A 23,835-nucleotide genomic window follows, 5' to 3' on the forward strand; every position below is an offset into this window, starting at 1 on the left:
GAGACACACAGAAATAACACAGCACACAGCGGACTCTCTGAGAAACACGGGTGGGCAGTGCGGTGGGAGAGAAGACAGCAGAGCGCAGGCTGGGGGGGGTGCAGGAGCGCCGTTTACACCACAGAGAGCCAGAGAAGGCACGCCTGGACAGACCCGGAGGAGGGAGAAAAGGGACCCAGACAAGGAGCCCGCCAGGAGATTTCTCTCTAAACCCAGGGTCCTATGTTCTTCCCCAGAGAAACTCTCAATGAGATTCCCGTGTGGGACCCCTCGCCCCCCGCCAGCCCTGTCCTAAGAACGGTGTCCCACAGGCATGTCCTTCTCCACGGAAACGCCCAGCTGGAGGAAGCAGGGGTCCCTGGTTCCACCCAACTGCCCCTCTCCCTCCACGGCTACATACCTGTCCCCAGAGAAGCAGAGTCAGAATCTCCAAGTGAGCCCGTCTGCGCTCACTCAGGTCTGTTCTCCTGCCTCTCCTGGACCCCCTTCTCACTCACTTCTCTGCTCTTATCCAAACCCCGACGGCCTCTCCCACCACCTCCCTAGTTGTCCTACTGACACAGGACTGGGGGTTCCCACAAAGACAGTTCAGAGGACATACCTCCGGGCAGCTCCCCGGGCTCTGGTTCACTGTGGAACACTTCTGAGCCATCCAGCCGGACCCTGAGGAAGAAACCACCAGAGGTCACCCGCCGGGGTTCTGACTCTGGGCCAGCCAGGAGCGGGGAGGTCTCGGGTGCCCCCTGGCCTTCTGAAATATGCAGCAAAGGCGGATCTGAAAAGGGAGGTGTGAGGCTTCGGCACCTGCCCTCGGTTGGCAACCTGGGGGGGAGGGTGGATGCCAGCCGGCTGTACACCCCGAACCCCACCTCGGGCTTGGTCTCCAGGACAACCAGGACAGAGGAGAAGGGTGTGAACACTTCAGAGGCAGCAAACAGCTGGCCCGCAGCGGGCATGAGCGGGCCTGCGGGTGAGCACCTGCTGGGGGTGGGGCTCTGCTGCGCTGGCTCCCGGGCACCCAGGGGCGGGGGATGGGCGAGTGCAGGGGCAGCTCCCGGTCGCCGGGTGGCGTTCCGCACGGCCTCCTCCAAGAGCTCCATCCACCTGTGGCTCGGCAGGAGCAGAGAGGGCTGGTGGTGAGAACGAGGCCGGGGCGCGCCCCTGCCGCCCGACCGGTACCCCTCCCCCAGCCACCCGGCAGCTCCTATGGCGGCGCAGGACTGGCAGCCATGTGCCACAGAACACCAGCCCTCTGCTGTGCTCTGCGCTAAGCACTGTCTCGCTGCCCGCTTCCTGCACACAAAGGCCGAGAGGCGGTGAGACCCACCCTCTACGGGGGAGTCTGACACGGAGACGCCATCTGACTCAACCTGTCTGTGCTCTGAGTCACGCCACCTCGTCGGGCGCCACGAGGGAACACGGGGTGGGTGGGCGACGGCCCTGGGGGTGGGCGTCTGCCAAGAGTGCGTGGATGGAGGCAGCTTAGAGGGGAAGGAAGAGCCCGAGGGCCGGGAGCGGAAAGAAGTGAGAAGAACAAGGAGCATTGGTGACACTGGGCTTGGGCAAGGACGGCGGCCCCGGAGCCCCCTGTGGCTGCCCTGTCCCCGCCGGCCTGCGCCCCGCTTGCGGTGCCCTGCTCATACACACTGCCCTGGCCCCAAGGGAACGGTGGCTACGCATGGCCACTCAATTCTCACGTGTTCTTGTCTGACGACGTCAGTGCCACCAGCTCGTAGATCTGGGGGGGGCCCAGCTCCGAGGTGCAGATGATGAAGAAGGCTCGTTTGTCTGTGTGGGGGAGGTGGGGGGAGGGTCGGCGCGGGGCCGGCAGAGGCTGAGAGCAGCCTTGGAGCCCTGACCCCGACTCAGGATGACGACCGCGGCAGGATACACACTGGGTGAGCGGAGCACACGGGGCCCACTGGCGGGATGGGCACACACGTGTCCCCTTCACAGCCGTCCCCCTCCCTCCGATCCTAACAGCAAGGGCTGGAACGCCAGGGGCTTTGTCACCCGTCCCCGTCCGCGAGCCCCGAAGGCAGGGCGGGCATGGCTCCGAGGAAGAGACAAGAGAGTGAGGCCACACTGGGCTTCTCCTGCAGCCGCCTCTGTCCCTGCCTCCCCCCCCCCCCCGGCCACGCCCTCCGGCTCAGCGGGTGGCGAGGAGGCGGGCAGCGCGACCCGGCTGCTACCTGTGGCCACGGAGCGGATGAGCACGGCGTTGAGCTTGAGGACGGGGCTGAAGGTCTGCTTGCTGTCCGCGGAGCCTGCGGCCGTCTTGCTGTGACACTTGAGCAGCAGCTTCTCGTCCTGCTTCTGCAGCAGCACCAGCAGATCCTCCAGCAGCAGCACGTGCAGGTCTGCGGGCGGCGCACCATCAGGAGCCCCGGCTGTCCACCCGGCCCCCGGGGCGACACGGGGCCACAGGCCGTCAGGGCCCACAGCTCCCTCCCCACCCCCCGGGACCCCACGCCGGCCCCCTGGGTGTGCGCCCCAGTTCCCGGACACCTACCCAAGCTCTTATCCTTGCTGATCCTCCAGGTCAGGGGCCCCTCGTGGACCATCCTTCTGGCTGTAAGATCCAGGCTCTGCAGGGAGACACCATTCGTTCATTCCTTCAACCGCGTGTGAGAACCGCCTATGCGACAGATGCCCCGTGGAGGAGCCGAGGGCCAGCGGCCAACAGGGGGCGGTCTTTGCTCTGACGCTCCCATAGGGCACAGGCAGGACCGGGGCCTCTCCCCACCCGACCCCGTCCTATTCCCTCCCCAGCACTTCACTTTCCAGCGTCCAGCCCTGGATATGCGTAGGGTCCCGCCAGGGCACCCCATCCCAGACCGGCCCATGCTGCCTGCTCTGAGTCCCTCCAGGCCCCGACTCTGCTCCCCAGGGTGCCCCAAGTGTGTGTGGGGGGCTGGCCGCGCTGTGCCTCCCACCTTGAACTCTGCTGCCAGGGGGTTGCTGGCCCTCTCCAGGGACGTGGTGTCCAGGCGTTTCTGGTAGCCCTCCAGTCGGTGCCGGTTCTCCGTCTGCTTCACCGCCTCGTTCACATACTTGAGGATTTCCCGGCACTGGTCCCGTGCCCGGCAGAGCTTCTCGTGCTCGGCGGTGCCACCTGCCGATGGGGCAGAGACGGCAGTGAGGGGCTCCTGAGAAGCCTGTTGGAAGATGGTGCGCCTGGCAAGCCGCCAGGCATGGGCACAGCGGCGCCGCCCTTGCCGGAGGACCTCAAACGTAAGGGTCCCTGCCACTGAGGGTCCTTGGTTTCAGACCGCTGCTCCCGGGAGACACTGGCAGCCCTTGGGAACTGCCGCCTGGACCACAGCCCACTCCGTGGACGGGAGGGTCAGGGACTGGCCGGGGGCAATGACGGCCTCCAGGGTGCCACTCCATATCTGGACCCCAACGCCCCAAATTTGAGGGCATGGAGGGATGCCCGGGACCCCAGGGGGCTTTCCTTTCATGCACCGCATAGAGGCGTCCAGCAGGGGAAGGACGGGTGCTGCGTGTGCCTCGGCCCTGGTGGGGGAGCCCGGTCACAATGGGGTCCCCATGCCAACCCTGTGTGCGCCCAGACGCTTCCCTCAGATTTGCAATGAAGCCCCACGTGGGCTGGAGGCGACCCTTCCCTCCTCCCATGGCTGAACACCTGATTCTCCCCAAAACGCAGTTATCATCACTTTCTTTGGGACGGACCCTAACAAGGCAAGGGTGAAGACCCTGAAGACCAGAAAGGTCTTGCGACGGTCACGGACAGGGCAGTGCGAGAATGCGGTGTGAGGGCCACGCCCCTGCGCCCACCCTCCGTGTGCTTGAGGACGCTCTCCAGCAGCAGCGGGTACTTGGTGAGCCGTTGCATCTCGGACACGATGAGGTCCCTGAACTGCAGCCGCCGGCACCGGGGGTGACTCTCGGCCTCCTGGACGGAAGGGGGCGCGGACGGAGAGCGCTCAGCCCAGTCGGAAGCCGGCTGATGGGCTCAGGGCCCGGATGGGCGTGACGATCCCAAGTGGGTCCTGATCCCTTAAATATTTGGGGGAAGGCGGGTGGGGGCAGGGAGAGAACTCCAGGAAGGGCCTGGCCAGACAGACTGCGCCGAGCGGCTGCTGTGCCCGCTCTACGGACGAGGACGTGGACCTCTGCCTACGTGCCCACAGGTACCAGGAGGTGAACTGGGCCTTCTGACCGCGATCGGGGTTCCTTTCAGGGAGCGGCGGCCTGTCTTGAGAGCGGGCACGGGCCACGTTTCTAAGGAGGCGGTGTGGGGCGCGGGCGGGGGTGGAGGAGAGGCCAGCACGCCTGCCGCGGGCGCCGGGAGGGCAGTTGAGGAGCTCTCCGGGGGCCCGGCTCACCCTCCTGCCGCGCACGCACCTGCATGAAGAGCTGGAAACGGCTCTCCTTGCGCTGCTTGGTCTTGATGAGTCCCAGGGCGATGGACTGATAGGAGCAGAACTGGGCAGCCACCTGCTGGAGCTCCTCCCGGCCAGGGCCGTCAAACTGTGGCACAGGGACACCGCCCAGGCGTCGCACCCCTGCCCCCCCCCCCCGGGCCCTCCTCCGCCACTCCCGCCACCGCGGGAAAGGGGACCCGTCTCCTCCCAGCATACCCGAGCCAGCATGAGGTCACCGATGTCTCTGATAATGGGGCCCTCCTCTCGGAGCTTCCTCATGGCCTCGCACCAGGAATCTGGGATGGAGAGAAGGGACACAGAGGCCTGGGGTGGAGCTGCGCGGCCGGACCCTCTGTGACCTGAGCGGGGGGGGGGGGCTCGTGGAAGCAGTGACGGGGGGAAGGGTCTGGGGCAAGGGGAATGCTGGTTTCTGGGCATACGTCAAGTTCTCAGGCAGGGAGATCATCTGCTCAGGGAGGCCCTGGCATGGGGGTGGACCGGGGACAGCGACCTGAAGGCTAGCCGGAGCGGGAGTGTGTGCAGGGGGGACAGCAGGCAGGGAGGACGGGCCTCTCACTATGGATCTCGATGAGCTCGGGCAGGTTGGGGAAGAGCCGGGCCAGCTCCTCCCGGGGCATCAGGTTTTCCTTCTTCATCCGCTGGTAGAAGATCAGGTCCAGGACCCGGAGCGTGCGCAGATGGGAGGCTTCCGTCACAAACAGCTCTGAGCGGGGTGGTCCCGGGACGGGAGGAAGACAAAGCAGGAGAGGTCAGCAAGTATCCGAAGTGACGACCATCACCCCAAACCACCTCACTTCTGAGCAGTCGAGTGCCGAAGTCCAATCGTCTGGCAACTTCCGCCACCCCCAGGACAGAAACGGTGACACGGACCTGGTCCTGTCCCCGGGGCACCGCCCGACGTACTCCCCACCCAAGTGCGAGGTGCACGTTCTCACCATTGATGACCTCCTGCCGGTCAATCTCCCTCTGGCTTAGCCCGGCCACCACGTCCTTGCCCACCGTGTGCTGCCAGTTCTGGGCATCCGGCTCTGGCTCCAGGTCCGAGAGCTGGCCCAGATCATCCTCTAGGAGGTGGGGGAGGAGGGCGTCTGTGCAGAACCCCAGGCTGGGAGACTCGATGCTCCTGGGGAAAGAGGGGCAGGGGCAGCTTCGCCAGGAGGAAGGACGCGTACAAGGGCTTTGTCCCTCCCGCTCGGTCCCCCCCCGCCCCTGCCCCATGCCCGCGGGAAACCAGCAGCTGTGGAGACAAGAAGCACACCTGAGCAGCCGTTCCGGGCTGGGGCGCCACACTCACCTGCGGCCCATTTTGGGGGTGAAGGGAGGGGTTGGGTTCTCCAGAGACCTGTGGAGAGAAGTCAGCTCTCAGCACCCGCTGCCCCCCAGCCCCAGCCCTGAGATGCCCCCTGAGCTGCCCAGCCTTGCCCACCTGGTGGAGAGGCTGGAGGCAGAGGACGAGGCTGACTGGTGGAGGCGGGCAGCCTCCGCGGCCGCGTCCATGTCCACGTCACTGCGAGAGCGGGGCACGTTCTCCGCCTTCCGGGACCGCTTCAGCTCCTCCCGGCCCTTCAGGCTCTCAGAGCGGCCCAGGCGGATCTCTGAGCGTGAGCTGGGGGAGCAGGGCAAGAGACCCCAGGGTCTTACAGGCTGGATGGCTTTTATCTCCTGCCCTGACTCAGCGGTCCTTCCCTCGCCCCTCCAGGGCCCGAACGTCCCAGTGACAGCTCCCGCCGCTGCCCCACAATCAATCTCCTGTCTCTGCTAGGCCTTTCACCCTCCCTGGGAGCCACCAGGAAGGTGAAATCCAGGACCAACAGACAGACTCGTGCTGTGTGCAGACGCGAAGACCCCACACCTGCCGGGATAGCTGTGCACATGAGAAGACCTGCTCCTGGGCCTTGTGGGGACCAGCCCTCTCCGGAGCAGGTCAGCTCCCACCGCGGACTCTGCTGGAGACTGTGCTCTCCTTTCATAGGATTTTCCACCAGGGCGGCATAGGGGCTACCCTCTCACACTCATGCTGGCCTCCTCACAGGCAGGCCTGGCCGAAAGTCTATCCGCCGCCGGGCTCCCGCTCCAGCTACCCTCTCACACTCATGCTGGCCTCCTCACAGGCAGGCCTGGCCGAAAGTCTATCCGCCGCCGGGCTCCCGCTCCAGCTGTGGCACGGGGGTCTCCCGTTCCTATCTTGTAACACACTTTCTCGCTTCCACTTCCCCTCCTGGGGGCAGGCGGGCTCGGGAGGGCCTGGCTCCCGACCGTCAGGAAGCGGCCCCTGGCAGCCACGGTTGGCCGCCGTGCGTCTGTGGGCCTGGGGAGGCTGACGGCCGGTGTTGCTCTTTTCTGTGTCCTATGGCGCACGAGCACGGAGACAGCTGGCATCTCTGACCCCTGGCTGCCCCAGAATGGTGCCTCCGTGTGGCCCCGCTGCCACCATCACTCATCTACACGCGGCCCTGCAGCTAGGACCGTGGACGGCCTGGGAAGTGAGGGCAGCTCTTGGCAGCACAGCAGGCTGAAGACAAGGAGCCAGGCGGCTCCATCCCCACTGATCGCGTCTCTCTCAACTGCCATGGACCCAACTGGAGCCGCCCCTCGGGTCCGGACGGTTAGAATCCCGCGGCCAGTGGGTCCCCAGAACACCCCGCGGTCTGCTGGAGTGCCTCCGACGGAGCCCGCCAGCAGCGCCCTCACCAGTGTCGCCCCGCGGGCCCCGAGCACGGGGACAAGCTGCCCGGCGAGGCTCCTGAGCTGAACACCTTCCTCCCGGTCCCCACGGGCGAGTAACACCCACCCCTGGCCCCCAGGCCCTAGAATACTGCCTTCTGGAACTGGGGGCTCCTTTCATCGGCCCACCCCTGCCCCACTGTGCTGCTGAGAGAGTGCGTGCCTCAGGGCAACTTCCGGAACACACGTTTGCGAAAGGTCTCAGCTTATTCTCAAAATGTGGGTATTACGTCTACGTAACCATTCATTTGATGCACCCGTGACGTCAGGTTTACACGTCACGTACTTTATACATTCGGTTCACCAGCTAATATTAGAACTCAATCTCCCCGCTCAGGACAAATGTTACCTTTCTCTTCCCTTAAGTCTCCGTCAGTTCTCGCTACGGCAGTCTCCCCACGCATACGAAGCCTAGAGGCTTACCACAGACAGGAGTAGCCCCGCACGCGAGCGGGGGTGGCGGACTCATGGTGTGCTAATGTCCTGACTACCCAGGCTGCTCCCTGGTGACTGGGGGCTCAGCCTCGGGTGCACACGCATGTTGTTTCTGTCCCTTGCTCCACTCCTCTCACTAGGGCTGTGCACAGAGCTTTCCGACCACAGGTGGTTTTCACTAAGTGCTGGCTGGAGAGTCTGAGACACGATGTGCGGCTGTCATACCGCAGCTGAGAGCGAGGCCAAGAGTATGTCTCCAGCCAGAGACGGGTTCTCATTAGAACCTGGCCAAGGCGGAGAACATGCTTGCAGACCCCCCTTGTTCTTCAGAGCAAGAGAGCAGTTTGCTCTGAGGTGGCAGAACCCACCTCCAGCGTTCTTCCTCACAGATGCCCTCAACCATCTCTGCGTGACCTCGCCGTTTCCCAGAACCTCCCCCTGCCACCCCGCCCCGCGGTCTTCTCTCGCCTTGTCACCTACGGTGTCCAGATCAGCTGCTCTATTCCAGTCTCTAGATCATTCTTGGGATGCACGCTGCTGAGTAGCCCAGGGTGAGTCCAGAGGAAACGTTAAGGGCAAGCCGTCCCCAGGCTCTAGCCAGTCTCTTCCTGATGATGCCCAGGCGGGGAGGTTGAGGGAGCGGCTCGAGCTCTGCAGTGCGAACCTTACGGCCTCGGGGAGTGGGCGAGGCAGCGGGGACCAACGCTGGCTGCAGACCCTGCCCGGGCTCCCCTCCTTGGGGAGGTGGCCAGCACCACGTGGCCCCTCGTACCTGTCGCTCTCCAGCAGGTCCTCGGGGAAGCTTCCTGTGGAGAGCCGCTGCGTCCCAGGCTCCGGGGCATCATACGGCTGGTTGTTCTCAAAGTGCTGAATGATGTTCCTCACGTTGCCTGGTTTGACTGGAAGCAGAAAGATAATGAAGGGCACTCTGCTTTCTGCTCAGGGATGGTGGCCCAGAACCCTCGCTCCCGCCTAGCCCAGAAGACAGAGCAACGAGCAAGCACGGATGACAGCAGCCCTGGGCTAAGACCCGGGAGACGTGGCGCGAGTCCTCTGGCCTAGCTCCTGGTCCCTGCCGCTAGTATACAGCACGGCACGGGTAGTCCTCTCTCTCTCATGTGCTCCTTGTTCAAAGAAATAGGACAGGTAAGAAAGTCAAAAGGCTCGTGTGGTGCCCCGCAGACAGGCTCCCCTCCTCAGACCATGAGCTTGGCTCCCGTGACCTCAGAGCAGGAGCTGGGCACCCGGGGCCAATCGGCCTGACACTGACAGCAGCATAAGAGGGGCCGGGAGGTGGGCGAGACCCTGATCCTGCCCACACTAACCAGAGTCCCGCCTATGAAAATGTACAAATCTCCCCAAACAGCTAAACTCGGGTTTCGTAAGAAAGTGTCCAGGCCTAGGGAGCAGAAGAACTAATTTCCTTCGGGTGGAGCTGGGGTAACAGCCTCCCAGGGCCGCATAAGAGGGGGTTGCTCCTGTCACCCCTGCTCCGGGGACCAGGGTCACAGCTGCCTGTCTCAGGGTCTGCTACACAGCCACAGCCTGAGCTGCACCGCGGGGCAACGGCGTGGGGCCCGAGAACACCGTGGGACAGGCGGCCATCCGGCCGAGCCCCTGCTCCCCTCCCGTGGGCCACGTGTCCTCGGCATGTAGCTGCACCCCGTGATGAGGGACAGGCGTGGTCTGGGAGCCGGCACAGCTCAGCCAGGGTAACGGGAAAAACAGGCAGGAAGGAGCACAGTTTGTTAAAACGGGCTCAATTTTCACTGGTGTCCTGTGTTCTCCCTCCTCTGTTCTCAGGATGACAGTGAAACGAAAGAGAAGGAAACTCCGTGTTACTAACAATCAGATGTGGTCGCTGCTCATCGGGGTGACAGCCGAGGACCCCAAATGGTCAGTGCTGGGGCGTCTGCCGCTGGGGGGGTGTGTGGTCTAGATGTGGATCCAGACTTTGCTGATGTCCCGGGAACTCCAGAACCCCAAACCCAATCATTACACTGCCGTGGGAAGCTCCAGCTCGTGGGGCTGGCGGACGCTCGGATGGCCACTTGCTCTCGGGCAGACGGGAGGAGCCGTGTGTGGAAAGAACTAAGGGCCTGGGGGTAAAGGCCATTCTTTAATTTTTCTACTGTTTTATAGACCTTTTCTCAGAATTTTAATATTTTTCTTCTTTAAAGCAGCATAACGGGTCTAGGAATTTAAAACTTGGAAGTAATTTTGAAAATCACTATTTTTAACTGTCACTTTACATAGAATGACTTCTAGCGACTAGACGATTTCCGGATTGCGTCCCACAGCTCTCTCCCCACAGCCCCACTGCAGAACTAGCCACCACCAGTCACGAGACTGTATTCGCAGGGGCCACGGCCATGGCACCTGTGCTCATCCGCCTGGAGGCGCTCAGCCTCTTGGGGTTGATGCGGAGGACGTGATTTTCCGGGCACAGAGCCTAAGCGACACCGAGGCTCTCTAACACGCGTGGTGGGGGCATTCTCTCTGACCGCTGCAGTTACTGTCCAAGTTCAGAGTCAGGGGCAGGGAGGGGTCACGCCAGATGGCTTAGGCAGAGCAGGTAACAGGAAGTAAAAGGCCCCAAAGAACCGTTAAGAGACCCACTGTCTACTAAAGAAAGCCCACATGACCCTAAAAAATGACGATTTTTGTTATTATTTCAATGGAAACAAGACCCCAAGGAGCTTGTGTGGGACATGGCCTCCTGCGTGCACACAGAGCCCTGGACTTCTGGAGCCCGTTCCCTGAGTTGGGAGGGAGGGAAGGAGCAGCGCCCCAGGAGGGCCGCATCACAGGGCCGCTGGAGCGACAGGGATGGACGGACGGAGGAGGGGACGGACAGGGAGAGGAGACACAGACTTGAAAGATGGAAACTCAAAGCTAAAGCAAAGAAAAACCCACAGAAAATGGTCCTTTTACCTTCCACAGGGGACAAGGGAATATGAAATGCTAAAAGAAAACAAACAAAAACAAAAGCAAACCATGAAAATTCAAATTAACGTTTCAAGACTCAAAACAAAACTTACAATCAAGTTGGAAAATGAAAAGGTAGTGGGTAAAACTCAGGACTGATCAAGGAAAGGCCCCCACCAAGCACCCCCACCCCCTGGCAGCAATTTCAGGAAAGGCCGCCGGCTGACCCCCAGGGCCCTTCCCAGATTCCGGACTAATGCTGGGGGCTGAAGATACTGACTGGAGACCAGCGTCAGGTTCCAGACCAACGGCAGAGCTGGGAAGACCGGTGACCAGCCCACCTGAGTTCCGGGTAAGCGGCAGCATCAGGGGGGCCTCTGGGCCCCTAATCTGCCCCCATCTGCCTAGCTCTGCTTCACGGTCACTCGGACGTCCCACCGAGGGCCCACACGTGCTCCCCGCACACCTCTGGGGCACAGACGAAGCCCCCTGGATAAGGTGAGGGGGGCATTTACTGCCCACAGAGCGGTCTTGCCGCCAGGGCGAGTTTCCTTCACGTGGCTGTTCCGCAGCTACAATGGGCTCTGAGTTCCCTGGCTCAGGCCCAGGAACCGGCACGGCCTCCTGGTCCCTGTCCCTCGAGAAGCCTGCACGCGGGGGGCAAAGGGAGACTAAGCAGCAGTGACGGGACGCGGGGTGTGGACGTGCCGGTGTGGACGGGGCTGACCCGCGCGCAAACCGCTGCCCCCTCCCCCTGGACTCACTGCTCTGCGAAGAGCTTTTGGGCTTCCCAATGTACTTGAGGATAGGGTTTCGCCTCTTGTCCTCCAAGGCATCCTTGTCTTTTTTGGAATTGCTGCTCTGCTGAGATAAGAGACACCAGGTTTGGAAAGGTCCCAATCCCCAGATGTGGCTGCTGGCCCCAAGACTCGCCCCGAACAGCTAACTGGAAAGCAGACTCCGGCCTGTGTCTGAGCCAGCACGTGTGCTTCCGGCCCGGGTCTGAGCTAGTCTGTGGGTTCTCATGCACACCCCGTGCGAAGGCAGTGGGGGTCAAGTGCAGTGATGGGGGGCCTTTCCCAGGCTGCCCCCCTACAGAGAGCCGCACCAGAAGAGACTTTCTAGATAGCTCTGTCACCTTCTTGGTCTTTGGGAAGAAGGGCAGCCACTTGTCCTTGTCAGGAGCCGCCTGGGCCTTTTCAGCTGTGCCGGAAGGCCGTGCCTCTCGGAGACGGAGCCCAGCGTAGCCCATGTAGGTATTGAGAGCGAAATCCATGGGGGCACTGCGAGAGAGGAGGCAGGCGTGGGCAATCAGAACGCTCGAGTTGTCCCTGCCACGCCCGTGGTGGTCCCCGAGCAGCAGCGGCCTGGACCCCACAACCCTGCTGTGACTGGCCCGGGCTACACTCAGACCGTGACCCCCGACGCTAGAGGCCCCTGTGACTGGAGGATGGCCAGCACACTGCACACTGACTCACCTCCTGTCCTCCTCGTACTTGGACCTGGAAAAAAAGAAAGGGCAGATGACTCACACTGTGAGGCACGGGGTGTCTGCTGCGCCGACATGGGGGACGGAGGCCGTGGGGGAGGGAGGCCAGGCCTCGACTCGTGGTCTCAGCTCTGAGCCAGCGTGGGGCCTGGAAGGTGAGAGCTCTCACTCCCTTAGGGGCCTCCGCACAGCAACGGTGACGTCCTTCCGGCTAAAAGGAACGGGACGTGGCAAACACAGCCTCGGGAGGTATTACGGAACAAGGGGCTTGTGCGCCCCGCTGAAGGAGAGAAGGGCGCACCCTGAGACCGGATCCAGGGGAGCCTATCTACCAGGCACATGGTAACAGCAACGAACGCTAGATGGTCCGCCACATGCCAGGCAGCGTCTTAAAGATATTTACATGTGTTGACTCATCGAATTCTCAAAACAACACAAGAGTGGGTGCCAGATCTCCGTGAACGAGACGGAAGCTTCCCTGCTTTGCCCCATCACAAGCGGGGTGCCTATGCTGTCGGCGACAAGGCCGCGTGACTCTTGGGCGTTAGGGTCCCAGAAAAAACACGGGCAGGTGTTGTGCTCACCCCTGGAGCGGTCAGGCTGATTCCTGCCGTCAGACCGCTAGGGAAACTGAGGCCAAGAAAGGTCCAAGGCTTAGCTGAAGGCCAGGAGATTGTTTCCAAGAATACGTGCTCTGATCTGCTGTTGGACGGTCCCCGTGGCCATATCCCCGAACCTCCGGGGTGAGGTCTGACGTGGAGCCCTGACTAGCTACCGCGAACTGCCCTGCACACAGCCATCCCGTCTCGGCTGACGGCACCTCGTCCTTCCAGCGGCTCAGGTACAAACTACGGCGTTTTCCCCACTTTTCTCTCTCCCACAACCCACGCTCCGTTTTTAAGAAATGCCTGTTTGCTCAACTGTCAGAACACACCTGGGACTGACCAGTTTTCACTGTGTCCTTCGTCCCTGCTCCGGTCCAAGCCCCTACCACATGGGTTCCTGTGTGACCCCTTGTCTGGGACCCTCCCTTGCTCCCCACCACCCTCCACCCACAGCTGAGCCCCACTCGCAGCTCCCCATCCCTACGACCGTCCTCAAACTCTGTGGCTGCCCCACCTGTCACCTCTGACGTCAGCACAGACTTCACGATGTGCTCCGGCCATGCGGCTCTCCACGGCCCCCAACGCCGAGCACGCGCCTGCCTCGCCCTGCTTGCCTCTGCCTAGGGTGCTCTTCCCTAGACGTCTGCGAGGGCAAAGGCCCCACTTCCTTCAGGTGCTCCAATGCTACTTTCTGGGTGTGGCTCGCCCCGACCCTGCTCTTTAAACCCTCCACGCGCTGGCTCTGGTGCTCTGGACCCCTTCCTTCGGCCTGCGGTCTCCCCCTTTATTTCCAACATGTTACAAAACCTGCTTATTTGTCAAACGCTGCTTTCTCTTCCCGCTATAACGTCAGCATCACAGGTACTGTTCTGCTCACTCACGCACCCCTGGAGCCTAGAACAGACCCCATAAATATTGCTGCACGGAGTGGCAGCGTGAACAGACTATGGAGAACGTCTTCTCCAGCTTTTGTCATTTGACAGCTGAGACCGAAGGCTGACGTGTGCCCACAAGTCACGCGGGTCACGCCGGGAAGACGTGCCTGGAGAGGCGCAGTCGCTTTGCCGGAAGCTCCTCCCTCGGCGAGTTAGGCCCGTCTTCTGATGCCGTTGTTAAAAACGGCCCACCCTCCCGTCCTCTGGTTCGACTGCCTCCCGAAGGCAGCACCTACTGCAGACCCACGGCGTGGCCCTCCCGCCGGCGTCCCTGGGACATCCAGGCAGGAGGCAGCGTGGGCAGGAAGAGGGCCCGGAAGGCAGCAGAAAGCTCCTGACCACGGAGTCCCCGTGGGCAGCCCCAGACCCTACATGTCCTGTGAAGTGCCACCACCCTCGCCTGAGAAAGGCAGGAGAGCTGGGCTCACCCCGTCCTTCAGGGGAAGGGGGATCGGGCAGACGTGGAGGGGAGACGTCGGGAAATAGACCCAGACACTCGCATCTGTTCTGCGTGCTCGTGGTGGGCATGGAGGGCGCACTCACAGAATGTCTGCCAGGGTGGCTAGCTGCTTCTCGGCCACTTGGCGTTCTCGGACAGGGTCCCCATCCAGGTCCAGCAGGTCATTCTCACCGTACAGACTACCCAGCCCCAGGGTGCGCTTTGTTCTAAGCCAGAGAGAGACAAACATACACAGATGCCCGGCAGAGACCCAGAAAGAGCTAGGAGCACGCGCACACACACACACACACACACACACAGGAGGCACTCGGCATGGGGGACGGCGGGCGAGGAGGCCGAGGGAGCGGTGGGGGGCCCGGCAACCTGTAGTCCTGGATCTGCTCCTGGATCTCGGGCATGGCTGCCTCCTGCGCTTCCCGGAGCGCAGCACGGATGTCCTCATTGCCGCGCAGACGCAAGTCTGGTGGGAACCCAGGGAGGACAGAGAGTGGGTGTCAGGAGGAGGGGGCCGCACCTGTGGAGCCTCCTGTGGCCTGGAGGGAGGCCGGCTTTCCGCCCTCCTGGGAGCCAAGGGGAGGTGGAGGTCTGGACCCAGCAGGTCACTCCTGAATCTCAGACTGGCACCCTGGCTGTCCAGGTCCCAAGGCGAGGACAAAACACCTGGGCAGTCTGGATTCCAAGATGTGGAAGGACCTTAAAGCCCTGCCTGCCGTCAGACGCGCCCCGGGAGCTGCCCTCTGCCAGCACAGTGCTACCCTCTCCTTCTCGGTGGCTGCCTGGCCAGCGCACGAGCTGGGGAGGCAAGCAGCTCACCCGACCCTGGACGGAGGCTGTCCTCCCCTGCGGCAGCTTCACACGGCCGAGGACCAGTCCCCCTCCCTGGCTGTGGGTCACCAATCTTCTAGGAAGCTGCATGGGACCCACTCCTTGGCTGACTCCCTCTTAGGCTGCCTTCCCTCGGCTCTTCTACTCACAACCTGAGAGTGAGAGGGGAACGCAGCCACCACCCAGCCGGCCGGGTCTTCACGGGGCCAGCTGCTCTCAGAATCAGTGAGGAACTCACAGAAACAAAAATGCTCTGGAGATCCCGTCCCTGAGGTGGGATGGAGTAGGCCCTGGTTTCTGGATTTTTCAGAGTTCTCCAAGGGATTCTGATGATTGCCAGGCTTGGGAATCCCTCAAGTCCAACCACCCCTTGGTACAGACGGCCCCGCTGGACCCAGGAAGGTCCTGGGGACGGCTGGCAGAATTGAGCGCACGCCTGACGGGGTCCCGTCTTCCCTTCCTGGGATGAGCTCCCCAGGCAAGGGACTGCGCTGGGGTGCTTGTCCGCCAGCCACCTCGAGGTGCTCTGGAGGAACCGCCCCCACCTCCTCCTCCTAGAGGAGGGGTGCCCAAGGACAGGCTACACGCCCTCTGCGCTCTGGAGCCCTCCAGAACCCAGGATGAGACTAACTGGTCCATGAGCTGACTTACCAATTTCGGCCTGTAACACCTCTGGGACTTTCACTCTCAGTGGCTAGAAGAGAGAGGAGTGGGGGCGGATGGTGAGGCCCAGAGCCCAGGGCACGTGAGAGACTCGCCCTGCAGCAAGGAGGGCCTCCCAACACCCCCTTGTCTCCTTCCCCGACACTGTCCCCCGTCCTCCCCTTTGTAAGCCTGCACATGAGGCCATGCGTTAGAGAAATGGAATCTGAAGCCACAGGGCCAGGAGCCGTCTTTTGGGGCCGCTCGTGTGGGTTCCCAGCTGCTGCCAGTCAGAAGCACCGGGAAACTTCAGTGGGCCCTCTCCTCTGCTCCCTCCTGTGGCTGAGTGTCCCAGTAAGCACGGAGCACGAGGACCCGACCGCAGGGACAGGCTGGCTCCGCCAACGCCCACAGGGCACGGCCAGCAGCTGCCACCCCTTCTCCAGACCCACGCGACGAGACAGGCACGGAAGTCCTGAGGAACAGAGTTTACTCCCCAATCTCATCACTCCCGCGAGCGGATGCCGTGGAACTCAAAGGCTCAAGTCATCTGGGCATTAGTGCAGCTGGTCAGACTGCAGGCCCATGACGTGCTGTCCCACGCGGCAGACACCGTGGCCAGACCCTGTCCACACGCACGGCGCTCCCCTGCCTGCACACTCCGGGCCTCCGCCCTCCAAACCCCACTTCGGGCAGCATCCCCAAGGGTGCGGAGTGTCAGAACCCTGGCTCCTCGCTGTGGCGCATGATCTCAACCACCATCGGGGTCTCTGCGTCTCCACCGATTCGTCCCCCAATGGGCGCGCAGGGAGGGTGGGGGGAGCCAGCACTGGTCTGGGGGACAGGCAACGTGCCTTCTACCGTGCACATGCGGAACGAAGGGGCCAGGACAGGAGCTCAGGATCGAGAGCAGAGCTGCGAACAGGACCCAGGAGCCCTCAGCCCCGACTTCTCGAGAACCTGTGTCCATCTGGCCTGAACGTGTGGCTTCATATTCCCTCTGCTCCCGAGTGGCCCCAAGAGTCCAGTAAAATTATAATTCAATCCGTGACCCCCTTACCGCACTTTTCTCTAAGAAAATATTCCAGATGTCTTTTCCTAAGCTTCGGGAATCCTTGGGGTTTGTCTGCTGGTAGACGTCTGCACATAGGTAAAAAAGCTAGGAGGAGAGAGAAACTGGGTTGGAGCCGCGGTTCCCTCCACCCCCACTCTGCGGAGTGGGATTCTGGCCCCAGGGGACAATGGGCGGTGCCCGGAGACATCTGTGACCCTTCTTGGGAGAGGCACTGGGGCACCTAGCGGGTGCAACCTCGTGACGCGGCTGAGAACGGGAGACACACTTGACAGCCGCCAGCAAGAAATCCGACAGCTCGACGTGACCACGTGGCGGCTGAGCGGCCCTGGCTTCGATGTCCGAACCCTCTGGTGAACCGGCGCCAGCCTCTGCCCAGCACGTTCCCGCACAGGCACCCTGGACTCTGCGTCCCCGCTGCACCGAGGTTTTGCCTCATACTTGTTTGTATCCTGTCTTCTAAGGGTTCGTGTTTTACTTCTCTGTCACGAGCCCGGTGCCCATACACCGGGGTCAGGTGCTCAGCGGGCCCCTGCTGAGCGCATGACATTGACCCTGGCTAGCCCCACAGGACAACAGCGGTCTGGGTCTTGTGAGGGACACAACATCCTCCTCTCTTGTCCATCTCTTCCTTTGAGCACGGAGCAGCATGAGAAGAGCTGCTGAGGCTGCTGGCCCTGAGCCCTGTCCCAGGGCACCCCGTCCCCAGCGCCTCTGTCACCCCGGCCCGCTGCTGAGTCTCCCCACGCTAATGTCACAGATCTGCCATCCCATGTGCGACGTGAGGGAGACCGTGTCCTCCCAGCAGACTGGGAACGGTGGCAGGTGTCCCACCTTCGCTCCTCCCGCGCCTCCCTGGGCTACACGCGTTCCCCCTGCCTAACTTGCACCTTCTCGGCTCTGTCTCCTCCCCTGAGCTGCCTGCCGCTGCCCGCGATCCGACGTCTCTCGAGAGCAGAGGCAGAACCGAGGGCACAAGCAGGCCTCGGTCAAGACGGACGCTCCTTACCAGCGGACTGGGGTCGGCCTGAGAGAAGATGTACCGCAGGAAAACGCCCAGGTGAGCGGGCCGTGCTTTCAGCTTCTCAAGGTCCTGGAAGATGATGTCGCTCTGCAGGGCAGGAGGACGGGGGTGACTGGCGTGCGCAGATGCGGGGCACAGCAGCACGGCCTGCTGCAGCTTGGCCCCCATGGCCCCTGCCGCCCCGCGCTGACAGGCCGTGACGCCCACCCCGCGCCCCCTCACGGCCGCAGCGGCTCTAACTGCTTCGAGTCAACAGCAGCTGGTGTGACTGTGACGAAAGGAAAAAACCAGGAAACCGTTACCTCGTTGTTGAAATAACCCGGGTCATAATCTTCCTCTGGGCCAATAATTAAAGGCTTCGGGCTCTGGTCTGCGTCCTGGGGAGAGAGGCCAGTCGCAGGGAGGAGAGATTAGGGGACAGGCGTCCAAGCCCTCCAGGACACAGCATGGTCCCGGCGAGGAGCGCCACACGGGACTGGCAGATGCTGGCATCACTCCACCTCCCCCAAATCTCAGAGGACAGAACCGCGATCCCCACTTGCAGAAGTCAAGTGCTCCCGGGCGGGGCTGCCGGAGCACGTGTGCGCGGACATGGGAAGCGAGAGAAGGCGCGCTCTTCCTGTTTGCGAAAGCTCTGGGGACAGTGGCTGCTCTGGTGACGGCGGGCTGGGGCTCTGCTGGCCCCCTCAGCAGCCACGCCCGCGCCCACCACCGCCTGCAGCTCCTGGGCACCACCGGGCACACGCACTCGGTCTCTGTCACAGGACAGCTCGCGGCCCATCGCTGCCTCCTTGAGCAAAAGAGGACGGAGCTGACCTTCCCCCCGCGCGGCCTGCTCAAGGGTCTACGGTAGATCTCCACGACCGGTCTCAAATCCAGGCTTCCCGGCATGGTTTTCTTCCTCATGCCAACTTCACTAAAACTCTAACCTGACCTGGTGTGCCGTATTAGGTATGACCCGAGAGGGCATTCTGCACAGGCCTTCCCGACGCTTCCCTGGACAAGCTTGCTCCTGAAGGTTCCTTAAACTTTCAGATTTTTTCTCCCAACTACATTTTCCGCTCGATGCCATCTACCTCATTTCCAGGGATTCCCTAAGAAGGGCCCTGCTCTGGAGCCCACCTGGATCTCTCTTCCAGGCCTCAGATGCCTCCCATCCCACTCCCTCAAGCGGCTTCACCTGACGGCGCCTCCCGGGTGTTCTCCCCGGTATTACGGACGCTATGCTCAGCATGAGATCACAGAACCCGAGACCCAGAAGGTACGTCAGCGAACAGGTCTGCACTCAGTGACAAATGAGAAAGAGAGGCCCAGAGACCGAACGCAGGGGCAGGCCACATCCCGGGCCTCCCCCTGTCCCGTGACACCGTGGAGTCCGGGACCCCCAGGGGATACTAGACGGCCACTTGTGGTTCTACTGGGGTCTCGGGTGAAACCTGAAAACACCAGGGTTTTGCTTGTTGTGAGCGGGAGGAGAATATTTTAAAAGTCTTTACGAGTACGCAGTTTTTCTGACTATGAAAGCGGAAGATACTCATTATTAAAGAAAACCCCGACACTGGACAGTTATGCAACAGAAAATGAGTTGCTGACGGTTGCACCTGCCGCTGCTGAGTGTGGACGGCCTCCCGCCCCGCCGTCAGCACAGATTCTGATTCAGAGACTGGGGCTGTGCTGTAGTCGCTCCTGTCGTGCAAAGATAACAGCTTCAACAGTTTTCAGAGAAAGGGAGACCTTGCTCCAGAGCACGACCCCCAGCGCCCCAGGAGGCCAGGAGGCGGGTGAACGCTAAGAAAGGCTGTTTTACAGAACGGCGAGCTCTCGCCGTGTTGCTCACATGCAGGGACCCCACTTCTGGCTCCACAGCATTGGGCAATCCCCTTGACGGCCGGAGTCTTTGCCCTGAGCCCGAAGCGCTCCTCCCGACGCCCCCCTGCACCTGGTCTACCCGTACAGGTGGTGGCAGCCACACCAGGTTTTCAGGACCATGGGGCCACACGGAAGCGCCCCTGAGGGCGGATGCGCCTGGGGCCGATCCTGGGTAGCTGAGCTTCTATTTGGTTCCTACATTAGGGTGCCAACTAGTAAGGTTTTGTGTAAAAGAAAGGATTTGCTAAATAAAGAAGAAAGTAAGCCGAGTGTTCTGGAGACATTGAACAAACCCATCTGCTCGTCCACATCCCCTCCCTTCCCTGTGGATGTGTTCATGTGTCCTCACCCAGAGCCCGGGAGAGGCTTCTGTTCAAGTACTCGCTCACACCACCTTCTTCCCTCACTTTCGTCCTCTAAGCAACAGTCTCCCGCAGAGAGGGTTGGCCTGAGTGTTCAAGGCCGGGCCCTGGTAAGCCGATTCTGGAGGAGGGGACAGAGAACCGCCGGGGGCTCTAGACCCCTCACCTGCTCGCTGGTGCCGGGCCCTGGTGCGTCCGAGCCCTGCCGCCGGTGGTGCTGGGCCAGCCTGGCCATGATCACAGGTGAGGTTCGGGGACTGTCCAGCCCAGGGTCTGACAGTGCCGAGTTCCGATTCATCAGCGCCTGGAGGAACAGAGAGTCCATAGGAAAATTCACCCTCAGCTGCTCTGGTGATGCCCACGCCCAGGGGTGCACGCACGCCCCGGGCCACGCGGAGCCCTTGGTTGCGTGGTACCCTGCTCGGTGCTCACGACGGCCCTCTGAGGCAGATACCGCTCCTCCCACTGTTCAAACAAGGGAACAATGACCTGGACAGGTCACGAGACTTGCTCAAGGCGGGGGACCCAGTGACGGGGTATTCCCTGGACTTGGCCGCGGCACCTGAGCCCAGCCCACAGCCTTCCGCTCTAAGCCAGGCCGCCTCCCAGACACCCAGCCCTCAGGATACGCCGTATGTGGCTTGTTGAAGACCTCCGCCCCTTCTTGGTGTCCTTCCCACAGACGGATCCTTGCACGTAGGCTCACCGTCCTCCCACGCACAGACGGCAGCAGTAAGGAAATGCAATTCCAACCATTATTTAAAATCAGAGTTTAAGCAGCCGAGCAGATAGTTGACTGACGGTGATATCACTTCTTCCGTCCACTCGTACTTTTACTTTGCAGTTTATACATGCAGGCAGACAACAGCTGGGAGGGAATGTGAGGCCAAAACCTGAAATGCTTCTGACCACTCCAGGAAAGATGAGCTGTTCGAGTGAGGTCTGTGACCGAGCGAAACAGGCTGCCATCCGCCTTGGCTGGCTCCGTGTGCGCATCTAAGACGCCACGGCCGCAGCCAGGAAGACCCGTGTGTGTGGCCGTGACTGAGGCTCTGCTCCCTCGGGCCCGCAGGCTCGTACCGTTCGTACACCTCTCTCTGCCCGATGCTACAGAACAGAGCTGTGATAAAGCAGACGGTCTGACGGTCCTGCACGCAGGGCGCGTGTGAAACCCCTTTGGCATGCAGAGCAGAGTGGCTAAAAACCCTGGGAGCTAGAAGCGTGGCCGAGGTGCAGACGTGGCAGGTCGGAGGCCACGGCACAACTGGTCACAGCAGGACCTTTTGGCGCCTGGAAAGGGGACGCCAACCATGGTTTGAGACAGGGCCGGCCCCTGCAGGCACTCACCTCACTGAAGGAGGGGAAGTGCTCCGTCCCAGCGTCCAAGCCGCTGTCCCCCTCCTGGCAGTCCAGAGAGAGCTGGCCTGGAGAGAAACAGTTTACAGGGGGGGTGAGGCCATGGCCTGGGGGCCTGCGTGTGGGGCAGGAAGGTGAAGCTGCCACCTTCTCTCCTTTCCTGGTTTCCCTCAGGTCAGATGCTCCGCACCCGGCTTCCACCTCCCTCACGGCCCATGCCTGGTCCTATCGCCTCCGGGAACGAGACTCCACAGCTCTGTCACCGGGAGTCTTACCTTCAACCCACCCCACCCCTCCTCTGGCTCGACTCACTTCCTGTCACAAAAGTGGCTCCTGAGCTCCCAAGTGCCAGGGGCTGGGAGGCAAGCTGGGCTCTGGACCCCCATCATCCTAGTAGTGCCCTTGGCACTCTCCCATTGGTGGGAAGCTTGTGCCCCATGGCCACCAAGTAAGTCACCCCTGTCCCTGTGTGCAGACGCCGCTTTCTCTCCCTATCCTAATGCCTGGACAGCCCGGACTGCAGCCAGTCTTTCCAGAATCGGCCCCATGGGGAGGGACGACAGGAAACTTGGCCTGGATTTCTGGGGTGAGGGGGAGCTCACCTTCTGATGCTCTCTGGCTGGTGTCACCATATAGGGGGGGTATGTCCTGAAAAAGAAAGGTCCAGAGGGTGGGCACATTCCACAAACCTCTCCCGTACTCGGTCCTTCCTGCAGCCAGCCCTTCCCTCGGTCTCAGCAGACAGTATCTGCTGCAAATAGTGGCTTCTTCTGCTTCGTTGCCTTAAAAATGCCCAGGCCGTGGAGCTACTGCCTCGTCGGTAGTCCGAGGAGGACGGTGACCCTGATGGTGGAGGGAGCTCTGCCCTTAGAGAAAATCTCCAAACTCACTGATTCATCACTCCGGACCCCACAGCACCCACTGCCTTGGTTGGGTTGGACCCAGAAGCAGCTTCCCATCCAGGAGCGAGAAGAGCTACAGCGGGGGACTGAGGGGAGAGGAGGAGGGTCAGCCTCTGGTGGCCTCTGAAGAGCAGCCCGTGTGGAGGAACCACGGTGACCGTGCTCCACGCTCGGGAAGCACGCTCTTCTGGTTCTCACTAGGCTTTTGGCAACGCTGAGGCCCGTGTGACCAGTGAGTAAACAGGAGCCCAGAGACCACGCGTGACTTGCCCGAGCCACACAGCAGAACCTATGCCGGGGTTGGCGCTCAGCCCTGCAGCCCCCAGTCGGGTATCTCGGCCTCTCCACCCCATGGAGCACGCCGGCACAGCGGCAGGGCAAACACACAGCCCGCAAGGGGGGGCACGCTTCGACTCCGACCATAACCCCCAGGGCAGGCCCTGGTGGGATCGCCGTCTCACAGAGGAGGACATGGGCTCAAGCAGCTTGTCCCAGGGTCTTAGAGCTGGTGAGCTCAGAACCTGAGTGCCTATCGGCGACATGACACGGACGTGCCCTTCAGAAAATAGAAGAGTTTAAACTTGATTGGCCTGTGGCTCCCAGACGTTTTGATCTGGATGTTCTAGAAAAGAAAGCAGATAATCCTCAAAGAACCTCTCTTGGCTCTGGCAAATACCATTCTTGGGGATCGTCAAGTTTCTGGAGAGTTCCTTATTTGCCTGAGGATTAAGGCCTGATGGAGACCGAGCAGGACGCTAGGAATGGAGTCCCTGACTAGAACGGGTAAGGGCATCTCCTCTCTGGGGTTTCCCTACAGACCCCCTCCATGGTGCGGGTCCTTTACCGCGGCTGACGTGGGAGGTGCGCGGTCTTTGAGGAGACCCGCTGCCTGCAGTGCGTGTGGCTCAAGGAGCCGCCAGAGGCGCGCTGAGTAAACTCGGCATGGGAACGGCCACCCTCCCCGGGGGGGAGCAGACATTGAGGAGACTAAAGCCAACGGTCCCACTGAGTTCACAGGTATTTCTTTCCACCGCGACTGCAGGATCTCGGAGGGCAAGAAAGGGCCCCCCAGCGCCCAGCCCTGTGGCGCCAAACGAACTGCTGTCCTTTGTTTCTTTGTGAGATACTAATTGCTGAGCAGTCAGCCTGGGGTCCGGCGTGACGCAGGCGGCCTCTGCCCCAGCCCCCTGTGCGGCGCCCTTCCTGGAGCCGGGCCCGCGTCACTCACCACGAAGACACCCGTCTCCTGCTGGATCTTCAGCTGGAGCTGAGTGACACGCCTCCGGGCACCTTCGATCTGCTCCTCCAGCAGGCTGGCGGGATTCCGGCTGTATATCTCACAGATACGCTGGAGGCGGCGAGGATCACAGGGATGGAAAGCACAAGGGGTGGTTAGTGGAGGACAGACGCCTCGCCCAGGGGGGAGAACAGGCAGTTACTCCTAAACCAAGAGGAGAGGTGGGAGCTCTCTGCCTTCGGAGATGCACACGAGCTCGCCGTCGTTCAGGAGAGAGAGGTGTGGAGACGGTGAGAAACATCACAGAAGGCCAACTAGAGCGAGGAGACAGGACACAAAGGCCCGTCCAGTCTGAACCACCGTGCAAGGCTGGGTGTATGCCTCATCCTAAAGGGGTCTTCCTCGGCTCCTGCTCGAGGGGGACACGTTCAGTGTCTGTGCAGAGCAGCCCACACAGGGAGCTCACACGCAGCAGTGAGTCCCAGGAGCCCGGTCTGGCCACGGGCAGATCTGGGAGCCGATCGGACGCTCACCTGGCCTTTACCTTGCGCTCACCTG

The 23,835-nt window shown here is 61.8% G+C and overlaps 1 protein-coding gene across 11 annotated transcripts in view; it reads right to left on the reverse strand.

Annotated features, from left to right (window-relative positions):
* The window catches only part of ARHGEF11 (Rho guanine nucleotide exchange factor 11), an 82,010-nt gene that overhangs the window by 4,853 nt on the left and 53,322 nt on the right, over nt 1-23,835 (reverse strand). For 6 of the 11 annotated variants that reach the window (XM_087855244.1, XM_045784812.2, XM_045784808.2 and 3 more), the window contains 28 exons: nt 23,269-23,388; nt 21,741-21,786; nt 21,130-21,206; nt 19,949-20,086; nt 17,854-17,928; nt 17,537-17,638; nt 16,516-16,614; nt 15,465-15,507; nt 14,352-14,448; nt 14,072-14,194; nt 11,978-12,001; nt 11,638-11,782; nt 11,264-11,363; nt 10,506-10,535; nt 8,344-8,470; nt 5,839-6,018; nt 5,707-5,754; nt 5,348-5,535; nt 4,969-5,115; nt 4,608-4,687; nt 4,372-4,497; nt 3,802-3,919; nt 2,937-3,115; nt 2,513-2,588; nt 2,193-2,360; nt 1,698-1,788; nt 979-1,104; nt 602-663 (listed from right to left, as the gene is read on the reverse strand). In XM_087855244.1, coding sequence (XP_087711370.1) covers nt 602-663; nt 979-1,104; nt 1,698-1,788; nt 2,193-2,360; nt 2,513-2,588; nt 2,937-3,115; nt 3,802-3,919; nt 4,372-4,497; nt 4,608-4,687; nt 4,969-5,115; nt 5,348-5,535; nt 5,707-5,754; nt 5,839-6,018; nt 8,344-8,470; nt 10,506-10,535; nt 11,264-11,363; nt 11,638-11,782; nt 11,978-12,001; nt 14,072-14,194; nt 14,352-14,448; nt 15,465-15,507; nt 16,516-16,614; nt 17,537-17,638; nt 17,854-17,928; nt 19,949-20,086; nt 21,130-21,206; nt 21,741-21,786; nt 23,269-23,388 — 2,935 coding nt within the window. The remainder of the gene's footprint in view (nt 1-601; nt 664-978; nt 1,105-1,697; nt 1,789-2,192; nt 2,361-2,512; nt 2,589-2,936; nt 3,116-3,801; nt 3,920-4,371; nt 4,498-4,607; nt 4,688-4,968; nt 5,116-5,347; nt 5,536-5,706; nt 5,755-5,838; nt 6,019-8,343; nt 8,471-10,505; nt 10,536-11,263; nt 11,364-11,637; nt 11,783-11,977; nt 12,002-14,071; nt 14,195-14,351; nt 14,449-15,464; nt 15,508-16,515; nt 16,615-17,536; nt 17,639-17,853; nt 17,929-19,948; nt 20,087-21,129; nt 21,207-21,740; nt 21,787-23,268; nt 23,389-23,835) is intronic. The other 5 variants (XM_045784810.2, XM_045784809.2, XM_087855243.1 and 2 more) reach the window with 3 other exon arrangements.

This window comes from Ursus americanus, chromosome 2, assembly GCF_024610735.1.
Source record: "Ursus americanus isolate L20-20 chromosome 2, mUrsAme1.1.p, whole genome shotgun sequence".
NCBI classification, from domain to species: domain Eukaryota; kingdom Metazoa; phylum Chordata; class Mammalia; order Carnivora; family Ursidae; genus Ursus; species Ursus americanus.